Here is a 26,466-nt window from a genome sequence, read left to right as displayed (position 1 = left end):
ACACAGGGGAATCAATCCCACTTAGATACAATATCTAGGTATGTCATCTATATGTTGGAGTGCCCCTGCCACCTACAATATTTTGGGCGCACCACTCAAACAGTAAAAGATAGGCTTAATCAACATCGATCCAACATCCACAGACAGTACCTGAAGCATGGGGTCTGAAATACATGTGGGTAACTTTTCAGGCCTAAAACTGACCCCCCATAGACTTGGTTCCCCAATCATACTCCCAATTGTGCAAGGAGATGTATTAGATCTACAGGTTAAACACTCTATTTCCATTTGGTTTAAATGAAACCCTAGAATAAAGCCACTACTAACTAGAGGTTTGGTCCCAACCTCAGGTTGAAAGTATCCACACTACCGGATGTACAACATTATTAGTCATTTTATAACACACAATAAGTTGCTATAAGCTACGGACTGAACACCCCCCGAAGTACCACTGATGGACAGTATCCTATGACAACATTGTAGTCACCATCACCACCATCAACATCATATTTCTCAATTTTCTGTATTTTATATTTGTATTTCTATAAATTTTTCATGGTGTGTGTGTATTTAGTATTTTTTTATAGATTTTTTTAAAACTATTATTTATACATTTTTTGTTTCCTAGCAATATCTTAGCATTTATTAAGTTTTATGTAGTGTATCTGAATGTATCGATATGAAAATACCAACAAAACTGACTAATGTCTGAAGTGTTACCGTATCTGCGTTCCATTGTGGAACGCGGAAGTTTTATCATTTTATTGTTTTTCCCTAAATACCAATTAATACCTTGACTAATTTTGGCCCTCTGAACAATAACATTATCCCCTTCACATTATATATATCTATTTCGCCTCATTCATTGGCATCTCTCTGCGGACGATTCCCTCGGTCCGGCCTGTATTATTGTTTGGCCGTTTTGCATTCCACAGTTGGAACACTTCTCCGGCTTGCGGGGACATGTGACCGGAAGTCGACCCATGTACACAGGACTACAAGTCTTGTAGGATAATGGTTCTTCTATAGGTTTTATATAAAATTGCCCACACCTTGCCAGTATATTGACTAGGGTTTGGATACACTTCGAGTGTGCGTCCCACAGATGGAGCGCTCCTCCGGTTTCGGAGTCACGTGACCGGAAGTGGACGCTCCACCACGAGGGAAGGTTTGTTGCTGCCTCTACACTATAAATTGTTGTGATATATACAGTACAGACCAAAAGTTTGGACACACCTACTCATTCAAAGAATTTTCTTTATTTTCATGACTATGAAAATTGTATATTCACACTTAAGGCATCAAAACTATGAATTAACACATGTGGAATTATATACATAACAAAAAAGTGTGAAACAACTGAAAATATGTCATATTCTAGGTTCTTCAAAGTAGCCACCTTTTGCTTTGATTACTGCTTTGCACACTCTTGGCATTCTCTTGATGAGCTTCAAGAGGTAGTCACCTGAAATGGTTTTCACTTCACAGGTGTGCCCTGTCAGGTTTAATAAGTGGGATTTCTTCCCTTATAAATGGGGTTGAGACCATCAGTTGCATTGAGGAGAAGTCAGGTGGATGCACAGCTGATAGTCCTACTGAATAGACTGTTAGGATTTGTATTATGGCAAGAAAAAAGCAGCTAAGTAAAGAAAAACGAGTGGCCATCATTACTTTAAGAAATGAAGGTCAGTCAGTCCGAAAAATTGGGAAAACTTTGAAAGTAAGGGCTATTTGACCATGAAGGAGGGTGATGGGGTGCTGCGCCAGATGACCTGGCCTCCACAGTCACCGGACCTGAACCCAATCGAGATGGTTTGGGGTGAGCTGGACCGCAGAGTGAAGGCAAAAGGGCCAACAAGTGCTAAGCATCTCTGGGAACTCCTTCAAGACTGTTGGAAGACCATTTCAGGTGACTACCTGCAAAGCAGTAATCAAAGCAAAAGGTGGCTACTTTGAAGAACCTAGAATATGACATATTTTCAGTTGTTTCACACTTTTTTGTTATGTATATAATTCCACATGTCTTAATTCATAGTTTTGCTATTCATATTCATTTGCCTTCATAGTCATGAAAATAAAGAAAACTCTTTGAATGAGAGAGTGTGTCCAAACTTTTGGTCTGTACTGTATATGTATGTATGCTTTGCTCCTGAGCAAGGGGGTCTATAGACAACCCGAAATGTGTAGTGATTTTTTCTGAATAAAAAAGTACCTTGGTTACTCTCTGAAGTCCACCGGATGATCTATTAGAAGGACAACAACAGAAAACTATCTAAGGGCGATCTCAGAGAGGGGGGACTGGTGACAAGTGTTATGTGCTTATCTGTGCTTAAGTGAGTAGGATACAATAATTTGTGTGAACATGATACTGGAATCCACAGAGTGGACCTTATCTGCAGTGTTTTTAGTTATGTAATTTATATTTTTATTTTTTATCAAATTATTCTTTAAATTAATTACACTATATTCTTCTAACATTTTTTACACTTGGAATCAACTATTGTTTGACTCTAGAGAGATACTAGCTCTTATATATAACTATTGAACCACTACCTCTGGTTATATCTGGGTTCTACCTAGTTCCGCCTCAATATGGATACCTTCTGCCTTCTGGCACCTTTGGTGCCCCAACTCTTTGAGGGTCCTTATGGCCTCACTGGGCACCTGGCTTCAGGTGTATTCTGTTAGTTTTTTGGCGCTCCTCTACCTTTTTATTTTCATCCACCTATTGCCTATTGCGACCTGCTAGTTAGGCCGGTTTCAAACGAAATGTTCGTTCTAGAGTGAGCAGCCTACCTACCAGCACAATTCTCAGTTCAATACTTAGTCTTGCAATCCCGTTGGTGCCCCACAATCCCATCTTTATCTTCTCCCAACTCACTCCTGCACCTCCTTTTACACCTTCCTCTCTAATCCATCCTCACCTCCCATTCCCCTCCCTCTCCTTCCTCTCCCAATTTTCCTAATCACTGTGTTCTAAAACTTTTACTCATGTTCCTTTTTTGTGTTTAATTTTTAGAGCTGTACTTAGGTAGAATGGAGCTCTCCATTCTATTTTAACCCCCCTCTGGACAGAAGTGGGCTAGCCCTACTTCCAGAAAGAAGGGTGGGGACTAGCTGGAGTTAGTTGGAGTTTGCCCCCAGCAGGAGGAAGGGTGTGCAGGGACACGTCTCTGTTGGACATGCCCATGACAGCCAGAGCACCCTAAGCTCTGCTGGCCATGGAGGCAAAAGCTTAAAAGCCTCTGAAGCCAAGAGCATAATTCCTTGGCCTAATCTAAGTCTGACTAAGAAGAGAGAAGCTCAGCATAAAGAAGAAACAAAGTTATTCACTCAGCTTGTCAGTACAGCAGAGTGAGAGAAAGGTATAGCAGAGTTGAGTTTGCCTGCCAGTTTAATGCTAAAGCCTGCTGGAACCAAGGCAAAGTCTGTAAACGTTTGGAAGAAACGTTTATTCAAAGTAAAGCTGCTGTTGAACTTCATCTCATGGTCTGGACTCAAGTTATTTCTTAAAATCCCTAAATTATTATTCCGCCTATTTATTGCTTTTTTTTTTGTTCCTTTATGCTACAGGCCTACAGATTTGACAGAAAACCCCATGAAAAATGACTTTACTACGTTTATTCCAGATTAACAGGCGCTGGATTGTGCGCGCCAGCAACCGAGGGGTTAATCTGCCATCTTTGCCAGTTCTTGTTGTGCCTCAAGAGTGGGAAAACAGGGAACCACCCAGCCCAAGCGCCTATTTATTGCTTCGGAGCCAAAGCGTGCGAAGCCAAAGATGTGGTCCAGCAGTATCCAGGTAGGAGCACCGTGACACAATAAGAGACATATAGGCCACACTATACCACTCGGCATTCCTACTATACCTGGGTCACGATATAGAGAACTCATTACCAGCATTTACTATAAGCTGTAAAATGATGAAAATTACCACCAAAATTATCTAGTCAAGTACCCCAGGCTCAAAACAATCAGACACGTGTATTTTTTTCACAGGAAAAAAAAAATCACCTATTTTTATGGACTGTCCAGAAATGTTTAGACGGGTGGCAGCTAGGAATGAGCGAATTGACTTCAGATGAAACATCCGTATTAGAATGTATTGTCTCCAATGAGACGAGCGTATTGCTTTGCGAAGTCTCGCAAGACTTTGCGCAATAACTTCATAAATTCATTTGTACTGTAAAAAAACATTTCCCGAACCCGGGTTTGGTTCAAAGTTTGGGAAATGTTTTTTTACAGTAAAAATTTATTTATGAAGTTATTGCGCGAAGTCTCGGGAGACTTCGCAAAGCAATAACTTTGGCTCATTGGAGCCAATACATTCTAAAACTGTACGGAGCTCCTGCTCCTTTCAGTATTAGAACGAAGTTTTATGCAAATCGACTTCAAATGTTTCACTTTTTCCTAGTAGCAACCCTGGTGTCACTATCTGTAGTCAAACCCACTATTGATGTATGTATAAAGTAGCATGTCTGTAAGCCCTTCACCACTAGAGGTCACTGTATTCACACCATTCTACACTCTGGTAATTGGTACAGTATTTCTATCATCTACAGTGAAGATACATTTAGTAGATGCTGTAGGGATTTGCTCTGGTAGGCAGGGTAAGCGGACGCAATACAGAGGCAAAACCACGGTTGATAAACAAAAGTCAGTGTTTATTCACATAAAAAAGGCAGGAATAAAAAAAAAACACAATACTAGGCAGGGCCCTGGTGTCAATTCCCACTGCAGGAACCCTTGTGTTAACTCACACAGCAAAAGTCCACAGACGTCAAAGAAACACGTCACCTGGCAGTCCACAGCAGGCTTTAGGGCGCCTGGCTTCCAGCTGGCAGCTCTCATGCAGCTGTCAGCCTTGTAGTATGGTAGAACCCTCAGCTCCCAAAACACAGAGCTCCACTATCACCAGCTGAGCTGCTGGCAGGGTTTTTAAACCCCAGCCCAGAACCTGGCCTGGACGTGGGGAACAGCCACCCACCCTGCTCTTTGCCTGCTCCCAATAAGAACCGGTCCGGATCGGCTTTTCAGCCACACTAAGAAAAAACTGCGTCAGGGAGCACTAGCTGCGGCTGACACACAAAATAACCGGTTCCTATCTCACCGAGGCCAGGAACCTCGGTGACACGTACATTCCGTCAATGACGGACCCTTGCCCCTTCCTACAATGCATACAGGAATAAGAGTGCACCATTGCTCCTTGTGCTGCCTCTGACTGTCCTCTTCAGGGCCACCAGACATGACTATGCATAATTATGGTTGTGTCAATGAAGAAGGAGAGAGAGGGTCTGGCAGAGGAAGTGGGAGGAGAAATGGTGCACAGAGTGTCTTGGGCCCACCGTTGGCACACTTAAAGGGGTTATCCAAAGTCTAAAACATGCCCCGCAATGCCCAGCACCTTATATAGATTATACTTACCCTTATCCCCAGCACACACGTCGCTCCTGATCCCCACACGGCCGCATTGCGGGGATCAGGAGAGACACGGGTGACGGGGAGTGGAATAAGTATAATCTATATGAGGGGCCTGGGTATTGGGGGGCATATTTTACACTTTAGATAACCCCTTTAACTACTCATTTCCATATAGATTAAAAGTACTTTTTCTCCTAAGTGAAAGGTATAATTACATTCATCTGAGTAAGCACCACAAGGCATGGTGCAAGCATGGCCACCACTGCTGGATTGCAGGGTGGTCATAACCCCTGGTGTCCTATCTGTGCATTTCATGGTGGGTGCACAATGGGAGAATGAGGGTGAGTGTAAAGATAAGGATTAGTGATCTGAGCACACCTCCCTATGGACTATTCGTCCTGTATACCAGTATATGGCTGGTCCAAGGTGACAGATGCCCTCTAAACAGATATGGTAAGCTATCCTACAGGCCTTTGACATAGGTTTAATTGCCAGAAAAAAAAAATCACTAATGTCAGGTTTCCAAATATTATATACATAGGATGTCATTTAAAAGGCATCTGTCAGCAGATTTGTACCTATGAAATGACAAATCTGCTGACAAATGCCTTATAAAAATAGTTATATGTAGGATTATCCTCACCTGGGGTTTTAGCCCTGCATCATAATGTCATCGTGTAGAGGGAACTGTTGCCGATTCTCACCTTCCCCAGCACCCAGGTCATGTGCCTCACTAGCACCCCTCCTTGCTACACCCATATAGCAGCATGCCATGCTCAGAACTGTCAAATATATTACTCACATGTACTGCTGCTTGTAGTTCTTACTGATATCCGGACATCGTATTTTCTGCAGAAGAATTCGGATCACATTTAGAAATATGATGAAATTCAGCTAAAGAGTAAGAGAAAACAGGAAGAATCCATGTTATTAGCTTTTCTTTTCAGTTTTGGGGCAGGAAGCAGCTGATACCTACAACTGGAAGCCATATTAGCTCTTATGGGTCACCCAGTCACCAAATGTGACCTACTGTATTGTGAGGGATGAGAATCCATTTTGTATAAACATGTCCTCCATCTTGTGCATATGTGGAAAAATTAATGAACCAGCTGGCAGGATGCAGGGAGTCTCTGTGTAGAGATGGCTACAAGGCCAAGGTAAGCAGCTCTCTCGCTTGCTTATCAGAATTTGACAGACAAGAGAGAGTTATGTTCTTTCTGAGTTTCGGAATGCGCTGCTAACAAATACTTACTTTGAGATAAGATGCTGCAGCAACTTTCATTACTAGAATTCTGTTAGTATGGTGTGGAAGTATTGCCTTTTTATGAATAACTAATCAAATCACTAGTTTCGCTTTCCACCCCTTTGGTGGTATGCCAGATTTGTCTATGCTTATCTGTAGTGTTATAATGTATGTAATGTAATGTATGCTTTTATGCAATAAAGAAGAGAGAGAGAATTTGATTCAGCAGTGTGCCTGTGTCCGTTCTCTTGAGCACTCATCAACAAAACTTCAATTGGAACCCCGACAATCATAGAGGTATCGTCTTCCCTCTTCCTGGTGGATATTGTGGTGTGAAAACTTTCCCCCTCAATCTATTTAATCTTCATTTTTCTCTTGTGGACTATGAAACCCTTCTGAGGCTGGAAGTAGCTAACTTCTACTACTTAGATTTCATTAGGCAGTCCCCTAGGGCGCCATTTAGCACGGGGCGCCCGTTGCGGTATAAAAAAAAAAAAGTTGGCTATATAAGTTCGGGCGGCCGGCGGCGCCCCTCATGCTGCACCGCCTGAGCGGCTGAGGCTGAGCGCTTGCCGCTCTAAAGAATCCTGCCTGCGCTGTGTCTGCTCTGTGCTGTTGTTAATGTAGCGTGGCCGAGCTCTGTTCGGTCCGCGGTACAGGAGCTTTTGTTTCCTGTACCCGGCCGGACTGACAGGAAGTGCTCACTTAGTGTGCACTTCCTGTCAGTCCGGCCGGGTACAGGAAACAAATGCTCCTGTACCGCGGACCGAATAGAGCTCGGTCATGCTACACTAGAGGTGGGGGTAGAATGAGAGTGACAAGGGAGGGGGGGGGAATAATGAGAGTGACAAGGGAGGGGGGGAATAATGAGAGTGACAAGGGAGGGGGGAATAATGAGAGTGACAAGGGAGGTGGGGAATAATGAGAGTGACAAGGGAGGGGGGGGAATAATGAGAGTGACAAGGGAGGGGGGGAATAATGAGAGTGACAAGGGAGGGGGGGGAATAATGAGAGTGACAAGGGAGGGGGGGAATAATGAGAGTGACAAGGGAGGGGGGGATAATGAGAGTGACAAGGGGGGGGGATAATGAGAGTGACAAGGGAGGGGGGGATAATGAGAGTGACAAGGGAGGGGGGGAATAATGAGAGTGACAAGGGAGGGGGGGAATAATGAGACTGACAAGGGAGGGGGGGAATAATGAGAGTGACAAGGGAGGGGGGAATAATGAGTGACAAGGGGGGGGAATAATGAGAGTGACAAGGGAGGGGGGATAATGAGAGTGACAAGGGAGGGGGGATAATGAGAGTGACAAGGGAGGGGGGGAATAATGAGAGTGACAAGGGAGGGGGGATAATGAGAGTGACAAAGGAGGGGGGAATAATGAGAGTGACAAAGGAGGGGGGGAATAATGAGAGTGACAAGGGAGGGGGGATAATGAGAGTGACAAGGGAGGGGGGGAATAATGAGACTGACAAGGGAAGGGGGGGGAAATGAGAGTGACAAGGGAGGGGGGGTAATAATGAGAGTGACAATGGAGGGGGGGAATAATGAGAGTGACAAGGGAGGGGGTGGAATAATCAGAGTGACAAGGGAGGGGGGGAATGAGAGTGACAAGGGGGGGAATAATGATAGTGACAAGGGGGGGGGGAATAATGAGAGTGACAAGGGAGGGGGGGGGGAGAAGAGAGTGACAAGGGAGTCCGCAGAGCCAGACCAAGAGCCAGAGACCAGATCATCTTATTGTCCTGGTGATAAGAAGACAATGCAATATGTTTATTATGTAATTGTTTAGTTATTAATACTACATTGGAAACTAATTTACCTCACATTTATGGTCCATTCACACATCCGTGTGTGTTTTGCGGATCCACAAAACACGGACAGCGGCAATGTGCGTTCCGCATTTTGCGGACCGCACATTGCCGGCACTAAGAATATGACTATTCTTGTCCGCTATTGTTCTATTTTTTTCAGGATCGGAATTGCGGATACATAGAAACGTATGGGTCCGCAATTCCGTTCCACAAAAAGAGCTGGATTAACCCTAAGGGAAACATAGCAGTTATTTTAATTTAAAAGCTGAGAAAGAGGTGGAACATTATATGGGCAGATCATCTGATAAGGCGGGGGGGGGGGGGGGCATCAATTTTTATCTTGCCTAGGGCGGCAAAAATCCTTGCACCGGCCCTGGCTAGGAGGTGTAGTTTAATGGTAACATTAGAGTGGAAGTAGCTAGCTCCTACTAGGATTTCAGTAGTAATGAGTATAGCTCACAGCCTGGGGCAGATCTCCATGAAAAATCTTGGGATTTATATTAATCAAAGAAAGTGCTGAGGCGATGTGACAGATACAGTATACATTCTATACCTGTCCATGTTGCAGACACCCCCCCTCAAAAAAAAAAGAGTAACCTTGTGAATAAATCCTAGTGTTTCAGTTGTACAGGGAGTGCAGAATTATTAGGCAAATGAGTATTTTCACCACATCATCCTCTTTATGCATGTTGTCTTACTCCAAGCTGTATAGGCTCGAAAGCCTACTACCAATTAAGCATATTAGGTGATGTGCATCTCTGTAATGAGAAGGGGTGTGGTCTGATGACATCAACACCCTATATCAGGTGTGCATCATTATTAGGCAACTTCCTTTCCTTTGGCAAAATGGGTCAAAAGAAGGACTTGACAGGCTCAGAAAAGTCAAAAATAGTGAGATATCTTGCAGAGGGATGCAGTCAAGCTCAACTCCCAGTCCTACTGCCAGTTTCTGGAAGACACCTTCTTCAAGCAGTGGTACAGGAAGAAGTCTGCATCCTTCAAGAAAAACATGATTTTCATGCAGGACAATGCTCCATCACATGCGTCCAAGTACTCCACAGCGTGGCTGGCAAGAAAGGGTATAAAAGAAGAAAATCTAATGACATGGCCTCCTTGTTCACCTGATCTGAACCCCATTGAGAACCTGTGGTCCATCATCAAATGTGAGATTTACAAGGAGGGAAAACAGTACACCTCTCTGAACAGTGTCTGGGAGGCTGTGGTTGCTGCTGCACGCAACGTTGATGGTGAACAGATCAAAACACTGACAGAATCCATGGATGGCAGGCTTTTGAGTGTCCTTGCAAAGAAAGGTGGCTATATTGGTCACTGATTTGTTTTTGTTTTGTTTTTGAATGTCAGAAATTTATATTTGTGAATGTTGAGATGTTATATTGGTTTCACTGGTAAAAATAAATAATTGAAATGGGTATATATTTGTTTTTTGTTAAGTTGCCTAATAATTATGCACAGTAATAGTCACCTGCACACACAGATATCCCCCTAAAATAGCTAAAACTAAAAACAAACTAAAAACTACTTCCAAAAATATTCAGCTTTGATATTAATGAGTTTTTTGGGTTCATTGAGAACATGGTTGTTGTTCAATAATAAAATTAATCCTCAAAAATACAACTTGCCTAATAATTCTGCACTCCCTGTATATTAGCTAGTAATTTTGTGATGTCTTTTGTTTTTTACATGAACCCTCTAAATTGTAAGGCACTGCGGAATATTGAATAAAGATTATTATTATTATTATTATTATAACATAAAATGCATACATGCAGCTTTTCTGTGTGGTAAAGAATATGAAAAACCAAGTATTTGCACCTCACCACCTTGTGTTCATTAGAGGTACCATAGGTCTCATAGGATTATGAGAGTGCTCACAAAGAGAGTGATTTTGATAATAAGTAAATATTAGTAAAGCACTGTGGAATAATATATTCATATAGATTTATCGTAATTACCAACTTTTCTATAAAACACTTCACGTTTCACCAGATTATACTTACGAATATTGCAACTAGTATTGGGGTCTTGATTATCCACCAGTAAATGTTTTCATAATCATCCCAGCACCTGAATGACAATATGAAGCACACAGTGATAAGAGCGAGATACAACCAGAACTACTACTACCAGAAGATGGTCCCATTTTTATTTATTTTTTACATTTAAAGCAATATATTTCAAATTCTACCATCAGAATTATTGTTATGTAGCTGACTGACATTACCGATGTGCACTACATAACAGTGTGTTTTTTTACATTTCTCCCTGCAGCCGTTTTGCTAAAATACACACTTTTAAACGACTACTACCAGAAATCCCACGCCTGCGCTGTTCACTTCTGTATTCGGCGCAGTGAGTAAAGGCTGCGCTCCTGGTGCCGGCTTCCTCACTGTGACGTAGTTGGCGCAGGCGCAGTGAGGAAGCCGGCATCAGGAGTGCGGCCTTTACTCACTGCGCCTGCACCGAATACAGAAGTGAATGGTGCAGGAGCGGTATTTCCTCAACGATGCATGGAACTTGGACATCAATCAAGAGGAGCGGGGCGGAGGACCTGGGCGGGATAAAGGGTGAGTAAACCGAGCCTCTAGGTGCTGAATCTACTCCCACATAGCACCTAGAGGCTCATTAGCATATTTTAAAAGTGTGTATTTTAGCAAAATGGCTGCAGGGACAAATGTAAAAAACATACTGCTATGTAGTGCTGACATTAGCACATCCCTGATATCAGTCAGCTACATAACAGTAATACTGATGGTAGAAACCCTTTAAGAAAAAAAAAAGTGACGCAGGCCGAAAGGGAAGTCTTTAGGTATAGTTTTAGTGTATGAGTTGGCACAAATGGAAAGGTTCAGCCATAATGGAGACCCATTTGACCTATGCTAGGCTATCCCGCTCCTTTTATATATGCTACTGGTATAAAGCATTAAGTAGAACATGTGTCAAGATGCTAAAATATAAAAGAAGGATGGTTCTCACAGGGTCAATTTTGGCTTTCGTAACTGTGGTTGGTTTTGTGAGTTTTTATGGGAACTATAGTGTAAAATTGAAAATGAGTGTTACCCAGTATTATCAAAGCTGATTCTTGTCTTTATCCATACTGCAATGGTAAGTGCTGGGAGACCTGTGGAAGACAAGCAAATGCTAAAGAAGACCCTCTAAACATTGACTGTACTTCACTATAATTGGACCCCAAAATCCATACTGTAAACATCTACATAGTAGTTGGACTCCAAAATGTCTAATATGGCATCTCCATAGTTGGTCCAAAGTGGTAGATGGAGGCCCCTAGATGGTGGCGGTCTCTGGGCAACAGCCCTTATTACACATCCTATAATTTAACCCAGTACTTGAGGCGTTACTCACCCCAGCCAATGACAATATACCACCAAAAATACCGCTTCTGTGAGGTAAATGTGAGGGTGAGCAGAGTGTGTAGATACATTCCCTCCACCAGGAGCCAAGAGAAATTTGCAAGGATGGAGTACTGGAAGAAAACCACTGCTGCCTTACAGCTTACCTGGAATGAGAGGGAACATGAAACTGAATTATGTATGAAGCAAGTCCTGTTCTTTACAGAGTTCAAGGAGTTTTCCAGAATTAGAAAAACATCTTGTAGTTCTGCCACAGGGAAACTGAACCGTTATGCAGCTCTGACTGCAATCAGTGGGCTATCAGGCTCGCCAGGCCCTGCAGAGTGGAACATGCAGTACTCTTTGAAGCAGCTCTCCAAATATATGAGAATGTTAACTTTAACTGAGTAATTTTAAAGCTGTATTCTGACTCTGATTGTTGTAATAGCGATTTATCCCTAGTGAGACCTCTATTCCTGGCCTGTATAAGCAGATATAATCACTGCGGACAATCCTTATCAGATAGTTAGAACTCACCAACACCGAGTTTATCCGTGTAAGTTGCTTTATTCTGTAAGCCAGATAACAGAGTACAGCAGAAACAGATGGATTCCAGTATTGTGCGGTCAAAAAATGATGCTTTTGCAAGCTTGCATGAGAATACATGTGCACCTGTTGAATCCCTGGAGCAGAATGAATATACAGGAAGTGATGTACACAGAAGAAGGGGTGAAGCAAAGAAATGAATGACATATATCACAGATATAACAGAAAAACAACCACTAGATGGGAGCATATGACCAAATATAGAATATGTGAATGGTTCAACGAATTAAACTATATAAATTTAACTGTGTAGCAGCACACTCCCCGTCTGGCATTGGAAATTTCACTATTTAAACCATAACGGTAGTTATAGAAATTGCAAATACACAACAGTGCAATTTGCTTGATGTCCGAGGACCTGAAAAACAAAGAGAACAGGCATATAATGCAACAATTAAAATGTAAGACTTCAAGTGTATCAATTAAAGTTCAAACACTTCTTGCTTGAAGTTTCAGGCAGGATTCAGCAGCATAGGCAATAAGTTCATTATCCAAAGGGCAATAGTGGAACAAGTTCCGTGATAGGCCTGATGAAAGTCTTTACAGTCCCTTGACTTGTAACTTTCACCTCCACCTTGCGTACCTTACCATCATCACTAGGAACGCTCTTCACAATAAGTCCCATAGGCCACTTGATTTTTTCGACTTGCTGGTCCTTGAGCAGAACAAGATCTCCAACTTGTATGTTAGGGTACTGTCGTTGCCATTTCCTGCATCCTTGCAGAGTGGAAAGATACTCCATCTTCCAACGATTCCAGAACCTGTTGGCAAGGTTCTGTACTTGCTTCCATTGATCAAAGCACAGATTTCCATCTTTAAAGTTACCAGGAGGAACAGGAACGGACCCAAGCTTCTGGGTAAGCAGGGTAACTGGGGTAAGGATAGTTGGGTTCTCTGGATCCTTGTCAGGTTCTAGAAGACCGAAGACATCAGCCGTGGTCTCTTCTGTGTGATCCAGCAGGAATTCAGGACCTTGAGGTAGGCAACAGCCGCAATCGCCTCAGTATATGCGTCTGAGAAGATGTGAAGCTCTTTTCTCCGGCTCGTAGCAAGAGAAGCTGAAGTGTAGCGGCGTGGTATATGGATTCCATCTAAGGCGTGTAGAGATTGCTTCCAGGACTTCCATTTTGAAAGCTTGTCAGATGGCAGTGGAGCATCCCAATCTTTAATAGACTCTGAGAGCTGTCTAAGTAAGGCTTTACCTTGTATGGTGATGGGAGCCACAAATCCTATTGGATCGTATTGATGCTTGGCACTGGAGTCAAATACTATCCCGATTTGTTTTGGCTTACGTGGATGATACACTCCGAAGAAAGGCAGATACCAGCACTCATCGTGTCTTTGAAGTGGTAGCGCTGGTTCGGCGTGATCATTGTCAAAGATCTTTTTCATAAAGGAGATAAAATTGTCCTACATTTCAGACCTGTTCCTTAGTGTTTGTTGAAGTGAGTTGAATCTGGATAAAGCCTGTTCATGATTGGTTAGGAGTTTGGCCCTTGCAGCACAAAGAGGTAATGGTGCAACCAGCTGTTAGACTTATCCTAAAATAATTACTTATCCATTATTTTGATGAATTCTCTGTCAAGCCTTTTTGTTGTCCACACTTGTAGTACAAAACACTGTGGTACCTAGGTTGTCATCACAAAGGACAGGAGTAACATCAAGTACTTGGATGATGTCAAGAAGCTTCTCCTTTACTTCATAATGGTGAGGGCACTGTTTGAAGTGGGATGCACATCCGTTTCCTAACACGTAGGTCTTGAAGGAGAGGATCTTAGATGGCGTACACATCCTGTCCAAGCATACATCGCCCACTATTACCCAGCCTAGGTCAAGTCTTTGTGCATAAGGGGTGTTGTCAGGCCCATCCCACTGATCGTGTACTTTATGTACTCTGAGAATGTCCCTTCCTAACAGGACTAATAATTCAGCATTCTTGTTCATTGCAGGAATCTCATCAACAAGGTGCCTTAAATGAGGATGTTGATACGCAGCTTCTGGAGTGGGAATCTCTTCCCTTTCGTATGGTATCTGGTAGCATTCGACTAACGTTGGTAGGGGTATGCCCTCTCCCTCGTTGATATGAGAGACCATGAATCCATCAACCCTTTTGCCGAAGGTCTTTACATGACCAGAACAGGTCCTGAGAGTATATGGTGTTGTGTGACCCTCTATGTTAAAGATCTCAAAGAATTTAGGCTTAACTAGGGATCTGTTGCTCTGTTCATCTATTATGGCTTACATCCTAGCAGCTTTCTCAGGATGATCCCTTGGGTATATCTTGACTAGGCATATCTTGGCACAGCATTGGTGGTCAAGAAGAGACGTTATCCTTGGTTGGAGCATGGCCTTGTTGCTCTCTGCCATGATTTCAGACAGGAGTGGATGTAGGAAACTGCTGTGGGTTGTCTGGAAGTAGAGTAGGATGCATGACTGTAACATGTCTGTCGCTACCGCATTCTGTGCACTTGATGACAACTTTATAGTCTTTAGCAAAATGGCTATAAGAAGCACAGCACTTTTAGCATATGCAAAGTTTCTGGAGAATCTCCCTGCGCTCTTGTAAAGTCTTTGCCCTAAGCCCACAACATTTCTTAAGATGGTGAGGCTTCTTGTGAATAGGACACTGACAATTAGGGTCTTTATCTCTATCATCCACAACCCCCTGATCAGTAGGTGAGGTTGTGGAGGGCGAGATGTCTGTCCTTTTAACAGATATTGCTCTATTTAAGTCTCTACATTTAGCTGCGGTGTTATCATACATTGATGATGGTGAGGATGAAGCAGGCAGGTTGGGTTCACTGAAGCTGAAGCTGTGATCATTTCTCATCCAGGCTTGATCACTAATAATCCTGCAGAAGTATGAGAATGGAGGAAAGGATACATTATAGTCTCTTTTGTATCTTGAGCCCTGTTGTGCCAATTTCTCTTGTAGGCCGTATGGCAGTTTAGACACCACTGGGTTGACACCATTAGCGGTGTACAGGAAGCTTAGTCCAGGTAGACGTGGGTCAGTCTTTGCAAACTCTAGCTCCAACAGGAGGTCACTTACATCTTTGAGCTTGTGATGGTCTTTGTTCCCTATTTTTGGGAAGTTTTGTAGTCTCTTGAATAGAGCGCTTTCTATGGCTTCAGAGCTACCATAGGCTTGCTCAAGTCTTGCCCATGCAGCAACAAGACCTGCATCTGGGTGGTCAACATGTACTGTTCTGAGTCTTTTAACACGACCTGCATATTCTGGTCCCAGCCACTTTATGAGCAAATCAAGTTCTTCCTTAGCAGTAAGGTTGAGATCTGCAATAGTAGCCTTGAAGGTTGATCTCCAGGCCCTGTAGCTCTCTGGACAGTCGTCAAACCTTGAGAGGCTGGTGTTAATGAGCTCACAGCGTACCATGTATCTGGCAAAGTCATTCGTGTCTGGTCTCCGACTCCTTGGTGTCAAAGTAACTTGTGGAACCCCTTGGGTGTGAAAGTTCTCTAGTGATGTAGGGTGAGGTTTACCAGGGTAAAATTATGTTGCATGAGCGTTTAACTGTGGTGTAATCTCTGAGGCTTGTGCTGGCTTTGGTTTGAGCTGCGGCTTATAACTGGAAGTCACCTTGTTGTTGACATGAGTTGATCTGGTTTGCTGCATAGATGTACTTGCGTTGTAGACTTGAAGAGGCTCAGGCATATAGAGCTAAGAGGTCTCTGCGTTATATGTCAGAACAGTGTTGTTAGTAGGAGGTACAGGAGATGACTCTGCATCTTTGCAGATGTCATGCTTTAGAATGTTTTCACTGGTGCGTTCAGCTGGATCTTCCAGTTCTACTGGGATAAAGCAGTCTGAATTGGTACTTTGTCCGATTGCTTGTTCAAGGACTTTCAGCCTTGCTATGGAAGCCGCTTCCTCCCCTTCCATTTGCAGATTTTTTATTTGTGAATCTGCCTCTGCTTGGGGAGCTTTGCTTGAGTTTCCATCTTGGCTTGATGAGCTGCCATTTCAGCTTCAATCTTGGTTTGCCAAGCTGCCCTTTAAGCTTCCATCTCTGCTTTGAGAGCTTTGCTTTTTGATTTGGCATCAGCGGGGGCCTCTATTAACTTGTCGCTTAATGTTGATTTTCTGGAACGAGAGGATCTGGAAGAAAGTGCAGTGCACTTGGTTGTGGTAGATCTGTGAGATCTGGTCTTCTACAGTTGAGTAATGCAGAGTTCTTCCTTAAAGAGGACCTTTCACCGATTATGACACTGTGAACTAAAAATACAGACATGGAGAGCGGCGCCTGGGGATCTCACTGCACTTACTATTATCCATGGGCGCCGCTCCGTTCTCCTGCTATGCCCTCCGGTATCTCCGGTCACAAAGTTATGGTAGGCGGAGTCTGCCCTTGTTCTGCTGTAGCGTTGGCCAATCGCAGCGCAGAGCTCACAGCCTGGGAGGTTTTTTTCTCCCAGTCTGTGAGCTCTGCAATGCGATTGGCCAGCGCTACAACAGAACAAGGGCAGACTCCGCCTTCCATAACTTAGTGACTGAAATCTCCACCTACTATAACTTAGTGAGCGAAGATAACAGAAAGGGCATAGCAGGAGAATGGAGCGGCACCCAGGGATAATAGTAAGTGCAGTGAGATCCCCGGGCGCCGCTCTCCATGTCTGTATTCTTAGTTCACATTGTCATAATCGGTGAAAGGTCCTCTTTAAGCTTAGCATTTTGCACTGCGAGATCCCTTTGTTGGTTCAGTGCATCAGTCCTGGCCAGTTCTGCTGAAGAATCCTCTATATTAGAGTCCTGCAAGAAGGCTGAGTATTTTGCAGACAGCTGCTGGTAGTGTACATACACAGCAAATTTATAGAGTCTATTATTTCAGCTAGTTAATTATTAGAGTGTGACAAAACTGACATGCGGTGTGAGTTTCTGTCCCAGGGGTTTGACAGATTACTAGAGAACTCATCTCTAGTGGCTTCATAGTTTTCTCTTAGTTTATGTGTTGGTTTTATTGTGCACTCTGTTCGGTAATAACTGCAGAATCTGCTCCCTGTACGTCTGCCGGTTCAGAGGCATGATGTATCTGTGTTGGTTCAGCCATAAAAGAGTGTTCAGAGCCTTGTCTAGACATTTTTTTATGGTTTTGCGAAAAAATAGTACTGTCGCTTTAAGAAGACGAACAGTGACAAATGGTACTGTCTCTTTAAGAAGACAAACAGCGGCTTAGACAGGTGAGGTAACAGTGAAATGTAGAGAAACAGTTTTGAACATTCACTTGAAGTGCAGAAAGCTTGTGCGACCATGTGCTTTCACAAGATGGCGAATGGCACTGAGCTTGATTGCAGAGTACAGCAGAAACAGATGGATTCCAGTATTGTGCAGTGTTGTGGGGTCATGATGCTTTTGCAAGCTTGCATGAGAATACATGTGCACCTGTTGAATCCCTGGAGCAGAATGAATATACAGGAAGTGATGTACACAGAAGGAGGGGTGGAGCAAAGAAATGAATGACAGAAGATGAACAGAAAAACTAAGAGCAATACCAAAAATGGCCACTAGATGGGAGCATATGACCAAAAAGAAAATTATATGATTGGTTCAACTAATTAAACTATATAAATTTAACTGCGTAGCAGCACAAGCTGTATTACACCAACAGATTAACTGACAGATTTTCTGAACAATCTTTGGTCAGATGGCCTATTACACACAGATCTTTTGTTATACTCACCTACTATTTGACCGATTGGACAGAAATTGGTCAAATAATCTGTTGGTGTACGTGCACCCCAAGTGAATTAAATAAATACTTTACAAAGTCCATCAGGATGGAATGCCAATGCTATATCTCTGTATGTAGACCTAACTCTAACCATCACACATGGATATTCTCACCGTAGACATGGTGCAGTGATCAATATTCTCATCAGCAAAAAGAATGGCATCTTTAATGAACACGGCAGCTCCCCGTATAATGAAAGACACAAAGAGGTTCATGTGGATATAATTTCTGGGGCAATGAAGTTTCCTAAGGGAGAAACACCAAAAATCGAATATCAGATATCAAATATATCTATATCTATCTATCTATCTATCTGTCTGTCTGTCTCATATTTATATATATCTCATATGTATTTCATATCCATCTATCTAATATACTGTATATCATCTATCTACTGATATATATTATCTATCTATCGCCAATTCCCAAAGAACATTTTAGAAAAAAGGGAGAGATCACCTGGACTGTCAGAATAGTTGGCAAGTCTCCCAAGTGCTGATACAGATTACCAGCACTATCCAGAAATAGTCCTATGTGTGATGCAAGTATGTTGTTTCACAGGCGTCAAGTAATGAAAAGGGTCATAAAATGGGTTTGTCTGGGGTGGGTGTGGACCCAATATACCAACTAGCCAGCTTTGGGTTTGGTCTACCTCCATTATCCTGAAAGTCCCCTGTTTTCACCCTTTAATGCCTATACAGGGATCTGATATTCGCTGGAGGGGAGCCACTAGGCCGCTACACTTTTGAGATAATCCTGGTGTAGTTGAAGGCTGACCCATGGGAATCAGGGTCAGTAGTGCAAAGCAATGAGGGGTCGGGCAATCTATGTAGTTAGGAGACAAGCTGAGGTCAAGGCAGGCAGAGTTCAAATGTAGTCAAGATACAAATCCAAGGGCAGGTGGTAATGGGTCAATACTAGAAACAAGCTAAGGTAAGGGAAGGTAACGGAGAATCAAAGTCGGTACACTGGCAATCTGACAGAATTAGACACCTTCACTGGTTAACTGGAAACTAGAAACCCAAGCTCAGGCACCATCCCACTGGGGAAAGTGCCTTATATACCCAGGGGTGGCCAGCCTTAGATGGGAAGGATTAGGGTTTGAAAGTGCTGGCCCTTTAGGAGGCCAGGAACATGCGTGCACATCCTATAGGACAGATTACAAAAGTGGCAACAGTGGCCAAGGCCGTTGCTGGCTAGAAGAGGAGGACGAGAAGACCCAGACCTCGGGATGACTGAGGGAATCAGCTAGGTGGGTAGCAGGGCATAAGTGCCTGCAAGGAGGAGCACAACAGTGCAATATCTATCTGCCATATCTGTCTGCTATCTATCTGACAAACACATACAAACCAAAAGTAGAGTACAAAAGTATATTACATAGCAAATGCATTTTGTACAAAATCATATGAGCCCCTCTGCGCACGCCAAGGCAATCTCTATAAGACGGTTCCTAACACTAAAGCTCACCTGTTGGGTGCCATAACAGCGACCATGAAATCCAGGAAGTGCAGGTCCCACATGCATGCTGGGCCCCTTTTGATTTATGTCTATGTGGAGCCAAAATGGCCTTCATTGAATCCAGGGGCTACAAGTACCAGCATGCATGCTGAGCAGACTATACTCTGCTCAGCATGCATGGATTTCATGGTCGCTGGTATGGCACCCAACAGGTGAACTTTAGTGTTAGTACCCGTCTTATAGAGATCGCCTTGGCATGTGGCAGACGGGCTCAAATGATTTTGTACAAAATGTATTTGCTAAGCATCTGTAAGTTTATTAGCATAGCATTTGCAATGTAATATACTTTTGTACTCTACTTTTGGTTTGTAGAGTGCTGTTGCACTATGTGTTTGTCAGATGTATATTTGCAGCCACATCAGCAACGTGCACCTGCGCATTGGGATGTGCTGACCCCTCCCCTTTTGTGTTTCTAGTATGTCTGCTATCTATATATTATCCATCTGCTATATATACACATATATATATATATATATATATATATATATATATATGTGTTATTTATCATCTATATATTATCTATTTACATACTTTTTATTTCTGAATAAACTGTAGCCATAACTTATTTTCTTTTCTTTATTTAGTAGAAATTACTGAGCACTCATACTTCTAATGCTTTACAGATTCTCTAACTTCCTACCTGGTCCCCCTGGTTATCAAACATTCAGCTCATTAGTTGTTCGTGCTCATATTCTGATAAACATCATACTGCAGTCTCTTATTGTGCTAATTTGTCTATGTCTAAAGTTTCATATCTCAGCAATAAATAAGTCTAGTGTAATTACATAGAAAGACGGTCTTTTAAAGTCTCTGGTGATAAACCCGCTTCCAATTAATAAACTACACAGATAGCATAGCAATTTGGAAAGTATCATAGGTAAAACTTGATAAGTAGTGGATTTAAGGCCAATGAGAGATTTCAGACTGGTGCAAAGAGAACATTTTGCTCACGTATCAAGAACTCGAGAATGATAGATGGAAGTTTTATTTTGTCCACATATTGAAGAAAGATTTAATACAACTCGAGATGCCCATGGATCAGAATGAGAATTATATTCTCCTGCTTACTGGATGGTAGTTTGGGGGGCCTTTCGAGTTGTAATAAAACATTTCATGAAGACAACCTTTTTTTATACTGAATCCAACCTGATGATCAGCAGATCACCATAGATCTAGATTCATACAATCCAGCAATTGGCTTTTCTGTGTCAGATGACCACCAGGCCACATTTCAGAGTGGTTAACTCACAGGACATGCGTACTGAACACTGAACATCCTTAGGAGGTGGATCTGAAAGGTATAAACTTTTGTGCACAAAAACAATAATCTGAGCTGCATTGAGAACATCATCCAGGTAGGATGTTGTAGCTCATTATCTCTCTCTTGTATTACCATGGGGCAATGGAAGCTCCCCCATTATGTTGCAAGTCAGGTGATTATTATTTACCTTTACTACTCTGTATGTGATATATATATATATATTTAAATCAGACTTAGTAAATACTTTTATCACTTAGCTGTCACGGCTGAGGATGGGGAAAACCCTCAGCCGTGTGATGCCAGAAGATGTTAATGGCTGCTCGGCCAGGACGACAGAATTAGGGAGCAGGTCACCTCCTATCGCGTCCCTAATCTGACCCTGACTCCTAACCATATGAGTCAACCCTGATGGTGGGAGGGCTCATACACCGGAACCTAATAATCCCTGCTAGCCCTCAGGATTGCCCTGGAACAAGGAGCAGGGTAAGACGACCTGTTCCTCCTAGGTACGGAGGAACAGGGGTCTCACTGGCCAAGCTACAAGAAAAGGGGGACAGAAACAACTTAAAGGGGAAGTGCACACAACTCAAACCCCGTGCACACCAACCAGGGAATGTGCACACATATAAAGGCAGGTTGCCAGGTGCAACCGCATGCACTTACACCAATCTGCCTAGCACAGCTCAGGCTGCTATGCTGCCACATAAATTATGTTGCCAGCGGCAACCACAGGTGAGGCAACATACTACGGCCCTCACCTGTGATTGACAAAGAAAAAAAGGGAAACTGGTGAGAGACTAAACAAGGGGATAGGAGAAGGGGAATCAGTGTCAAAACATGCGCGTCTCCCCAGGACTGCTGCCGGCCCCTGGAGCAACACACAGGAACCAGGAGCCGACTGCCAGGCTCCGGAGCAACACACAGGAACCGGAGACCAGTAAAGAAACAGCCCGGGGAGAGGGCACTGACACTGCGTCCACTCTCCACTCACGTCCCCACTCCAGTCGCTGCCAGCAGACACTCCTAACCAGCACGCAGCCGGAACACTAACGGAATGCTGCCAGCAGACGACCAGAGATAGGAACATGGAGAGGGGCGAGGGATCACCAACACGGACACGGAAGGTAAGGTGACGGGGAATAAGCCACCAACTGCGCCATTAACGGTGATCACCAAAAACGCTCTCCCTCCGTAGAACGCGCATGCACCCCACAAGATATGGCGATGCATGCTGCACCCTCTTTCGAAGGTGTGCAACCGCACACCAAACAAACAACGGTGAAGAAATAAAAGTAAAGGGGACGCCAAGACAGACAACGGTGAAGGAATGGCAGGGAAAAGCCACTCACCACGACGTCAGTGGCGAAACCCCCAAAACGCTCTCCCTCCGGAGAACGCACATGCACCCCACAAACGTATGGCGATGCATGCTGCACCCTCTTCCAAAGGTGCCACGTGAGGAGGCTTTGTGGTCATACTGTCACGGCTGAGGATGGGGAAAATCCTCAGCCGTGCGATGCCAGAAGATGTTAATGGCTGCTCGGCCAGGACAACAGAATTAGGGAGCAGGTCATCTCCTATCGCGTCCCTAATCTGACCCTGACTCCTAACCATATGAGTCAACCCTGATAGTGGGAGGGCTCATACACAGGTTTTCCCCGTCCTCAGCCATGACATTAGCCCATGTAAGCCTATTCTCTACCCTGGCTCATTGAGGGGATAAAAAGTGGTAGATTCCTTCTCTATGATGTCCATAGGCCGTGATAACAGATGGGATGACTTAATGATGCAATCCTTTTAAATAAAATCTATATAAATACAGTACCTCACAAAAGTGAGTACACCTCTAATTACAGCTTGTATAACAGTGTAACTTTGGTGTGCCCTCAAAATAACTCAACATACAGCAAATAATGTATAAACCACTGGCAACAAAAGTGAGTATACTCCTAAGTGAAAATGGCCAAATTGTGCCCAAAGTGTCAATATTTTGTGTGGCCATCATTATTTTCCAGCACTGCAAAGAAAAGAAAATTGTGGGTCAGTCAGCACATCCCAGTGCGCAGGTGCACGTTGCCATGGCCGAAAGCACAAAAGCAAAAAACAATGCAACAGCACTCTGCAAACACAAATAATTAAGTAAATACAATCATGCCATACTCACTATAGAAAATTTAAAATGCTAATGCTGCATTATAAATGTGAGATTCTTGGCAAATACATTTTGTACAAAATTATTTGTGCCCATCTGCCAGTGTCAAGGCGATCTCATTAAGACGGGAACATAACACTAAATACCACATTCACTGGTGTCATACCAGCCTCCATTATATTCAGGGAATGCAGGTTCGATGCCGAGCCCACATTATACCTCTTATTATACCTCTCATGGTGCCATAATTATATGGTGCCGCAATCATATTCAGGGGCCCGTCAGACGGGCACAAATATTTTTGAACAAAATGTATTTGCCAAGAATCTCACATTTATAACACAGCATTAGCATTTTACATTTTCTATAGTGAGTATGGCACGATTATATTTACTTTATTATTTGTGTTTGCTGAGTGCTGTTGCATTGTTTGTGTTTTGCATTTTTCATCACTGCCTTAACTCTCTTGGGCATAGAGTTTACTAGAGCTTTACAGGTTGCCACTGGAATTTTCTTCTAACAACATCAGGGAGCTGGTGGATGTTAGATACTTTGCACTCCTCCACCTTCCATTTGAGGTTGCCCCACAGATGCTCAATAGAGTTTAGGTATTTAGACATGCTTGGCCAGTCCAGCACTTAACCCTCAGTTTCTTTAGCAAGGCAATGGTCGTCTTGTAGGTGTGTTTAGGTCGTTATCATGTTGGAATACTGCCCTGTGGCCCAGTTTCCAAAGGGAGGGGATCATGCTCTGCTTCAGTATGTCACAGTACATGTTGGCATTCATGGTTCCCTCAAACTGTATCTCCCCACAGCTGGCAGCACTCATGCAGCCCCAAACCATGACACTCCCACCACCACCATGCATCAGACCACAGGGCAATTTTCCAGTAATCCATGTCCTTAGTCTGCTTGTCTTCAACAAACTGTTTGCAGGCTTTCTTGTGTATCATCATTAGAAGTAGTTTCCTTCTGGTACGACAGCTATGCAGACCAATTTGATGCAGTGTGCGGCATTTGGTCTAAGCACTGACAGGCTAACCCCCACCCCTTTAACCTCTGCAGCAATGTTGGCAGCACTCATACGTATATTTTGAAAAAACAACCTCTGAATATGACGCACTCAACTTCTTTGGTCGACCATGGCAAAGCCTGTTCTGAGTGGAACCTGTCTTATTAAACTGCTGTATGGTCTTGGCTATCATGCTGCAGCTCGGTTTCAGAGTGTTGGCAATCTTCTGATAGCCCAGGCCAACTTTATGTAGAGCAGCAATTCTTTTTTTCAGATCCTCTGAGAGTTCTTTGCCATGAGGTGCCATGTTGAACTTCCAGTGACCAGTATGAGAGAGTGTGAGAGCAATAACACCAAATTTAACACACCTGCTCCCCAGTCACACCTGAGACCATGTAACACTAATGACTCACATGACACCGGGGAGGGAAACGGCTAATTGGGCACAATTTGGCCATTTTCACTTAGGGGTATACTCACTTTTTTTTGCCAGCGGTTTAGACATTAATGGTTGTGTGATGAGTTATTTTGAGGGCACACCAAATTTACGATGTTATACAAGATGTACACTGACTACTTTACATTGTATCTGTCACAGCCTATAGTGTACAAAGTTACATAGTTAATACGGTTGAAACGTCCATGCCACGCTTGCTGTTTCCGGTGGCAACGTGTTGCTGTTTTGGCATGTTGTGGCAGTGTCACAGGTTTTTCTGTTTGCGCCGTGACTCGCTTGCCACGCAAGCTGTTGCCTGCGGCAACCTGTTGCCGTTTGCTTGTGTGTGCAATTCCCCTTCAGTTGCTCTTTTCTTGTGTTTCGTTAGCTGGGGGTTAATGTGTGTTCTTGTTGTGGGTGTGGTCGCTTTGGGGTATTTCGCTTCTGCTGGATGCCTGTAGCTCAGTGTTCCTCCAGGCTTGGTGTGTGCTTGTGGTTCACTGCTCCTGGCTTTACAATCTGTCCAGTGAGGGCCACCCTTGTGGTCATCAAGATCTTCCCAGTGTCTCCTTCCCATCCTACCCTTTGTTGATTGGTGTGGGTTTTGTCCAGGGTGTATTTGTGTGTTTTGACTGTCTGGTCTGTTTATGTTGTTTTCGGGATGTCTGCTAGATATTCCCCTGTTGTATGTTGTACCTGCGTGAGGGGGCTGGTTTCCCAGGTGGGTGAACCATAAGCCAGTATGCAGCGCTGCCTGGGGCTGCCATACACCTTGCTGGATGGGGGTCCAGGCAGTAACTGGTATGCTGGTTTCCTGTATGCATTGTTTGTGTTGTGCCCTGTTTGGTGTGTGGGCTCTGGTTCATATGCACGGATTCCAGTTGTGGTGGCTACGGCAGGTAAGTGTGTTTCTGGTGTTCTTACCTGCCAACTCTGTTGCTGTATTCAGTCGTCCACTTTTCCCTGCAGCTAGGCCTGTGGAGGCTCTGGTTCATCCGTGTCTTGGATGAACCTGATTGTCTCTTGTCCCTGTCTCCTAACCTCAGGGATATTCAGGGATTTCAGGGTTCTGAGGTTTCCAGTGTATGGGCCCTCCTACCTTATAGGTCGGCTCATACAGTTAGGAGAACAGGGCCAGATTTAGGGATGCTATAGGAGATGACCAGCTCCCGTTTCTTGGCAGCCTGGTGTAGCTGCTACCCCTTTCCCTTTTACATTGTACGGTGGGGGGTTTCCCCCACTCCCCACCGTGACAGTATCAAAGTGTCGAATCTTCAGTGTTGTCCCATGAAAAGATATAATAAAATATTTACAAAAATGTGAGGGGTGTACTCATTTTTGTGAGATACTGTGCAAAGCACAAAATGCATTTTTGCATCTATGCACAGAACATCATGAACTGTAAGTGCAAATCAGTTCTGGCAGGTATCAAAAGATAGGTATATCAGGATTGTATGGAAACATGAAACTAAATAAAGAGATGTTAAAAGTTTAAGGAACTCTTGATATGGATGCTTTATATCTATTAGAATGCATATAAGTTACCCATAGACACCAGGTACCTGTGCTATAAATGAACACAAGAGCTTCATATTTTCATAGTCACTAAAAATAGCCATTCTATCTTGACTGAGTTTAATGGCAAAACCTCCGTCAGGATTAGATGCAACCATTAGATCCCAGTGCTGCCTATAGACCAAGCCTAATTATTTGGTTGTCAGTCAATCCTGATCCAGAAGCATTAGAAAGGAGAACAAAGATATTCACCAATGAATAACACATGATGCCGCAGTTCGGTCCCCCTGCCCCTCGAGGCTTAACCACTTTATTATCACTTACTTTCCCTGTCTGTCTCTCAATGAAAGAATTAAGACTTCGACTCTATTTG

The 26,466-nt window shown here is 43.5% G+C and overlaps 1 protein-coding gene across 1 annotated transcript in view; it reads right to left on the bottom strand.

Moving 5' to 3' along the window:
* Window positions 1–26,466, bottom strand: part of LOC122942041 (vasoactive intestinal polypeptide receptor 1-like) — a 206,122-nt gene that overhangs the window by 31,630 nt on the left and 148,026 nt on the right. The window contains exons 6-10 of the mRNA XM_044299535.1: window positions 18,314–18,446; window positions 11,861–12,014; window positions 11,558–11,618; window positions 10,498–10,564; window positions 6,224–6,315 (exon numbers count right to left, since the gene is read on the bottom strand). Of these exons, the coding sequence (XP_044155470.1) occupies window positions 6,224–6,315; window positions 10,498–10,564; window positions 11,558–11,618; window positions 11,861–12,014; window positions 18,314–18,446 (507 nt within the window). The remainder of the gene's footprint in view (window positions 1–6,223; window positions 6,316–10,497; window positions 10,565–11,557; window positions 11,619–11,860; window positions 12,015–18,313; window positions 18,447–26,466) is intronic.

This window comes from Bufo gargarizans, chromosome 6 (assembly GCF_014858855.1).
Source record: "Bufo gargarizans isolate SCDJY-AF-19 chromosome 6, ASM1485885v1, whole genome shotgun sequence".
Classification (NCBI taxonomy): Eukaryota; Metazoa; Chordata; class Amphibia; order Anura; family Bufonidae; genus Bufo; species Bufo gargarizans.
This window is presented reverse-complemented; position numbering and strand designations above follow the sequence as displayed.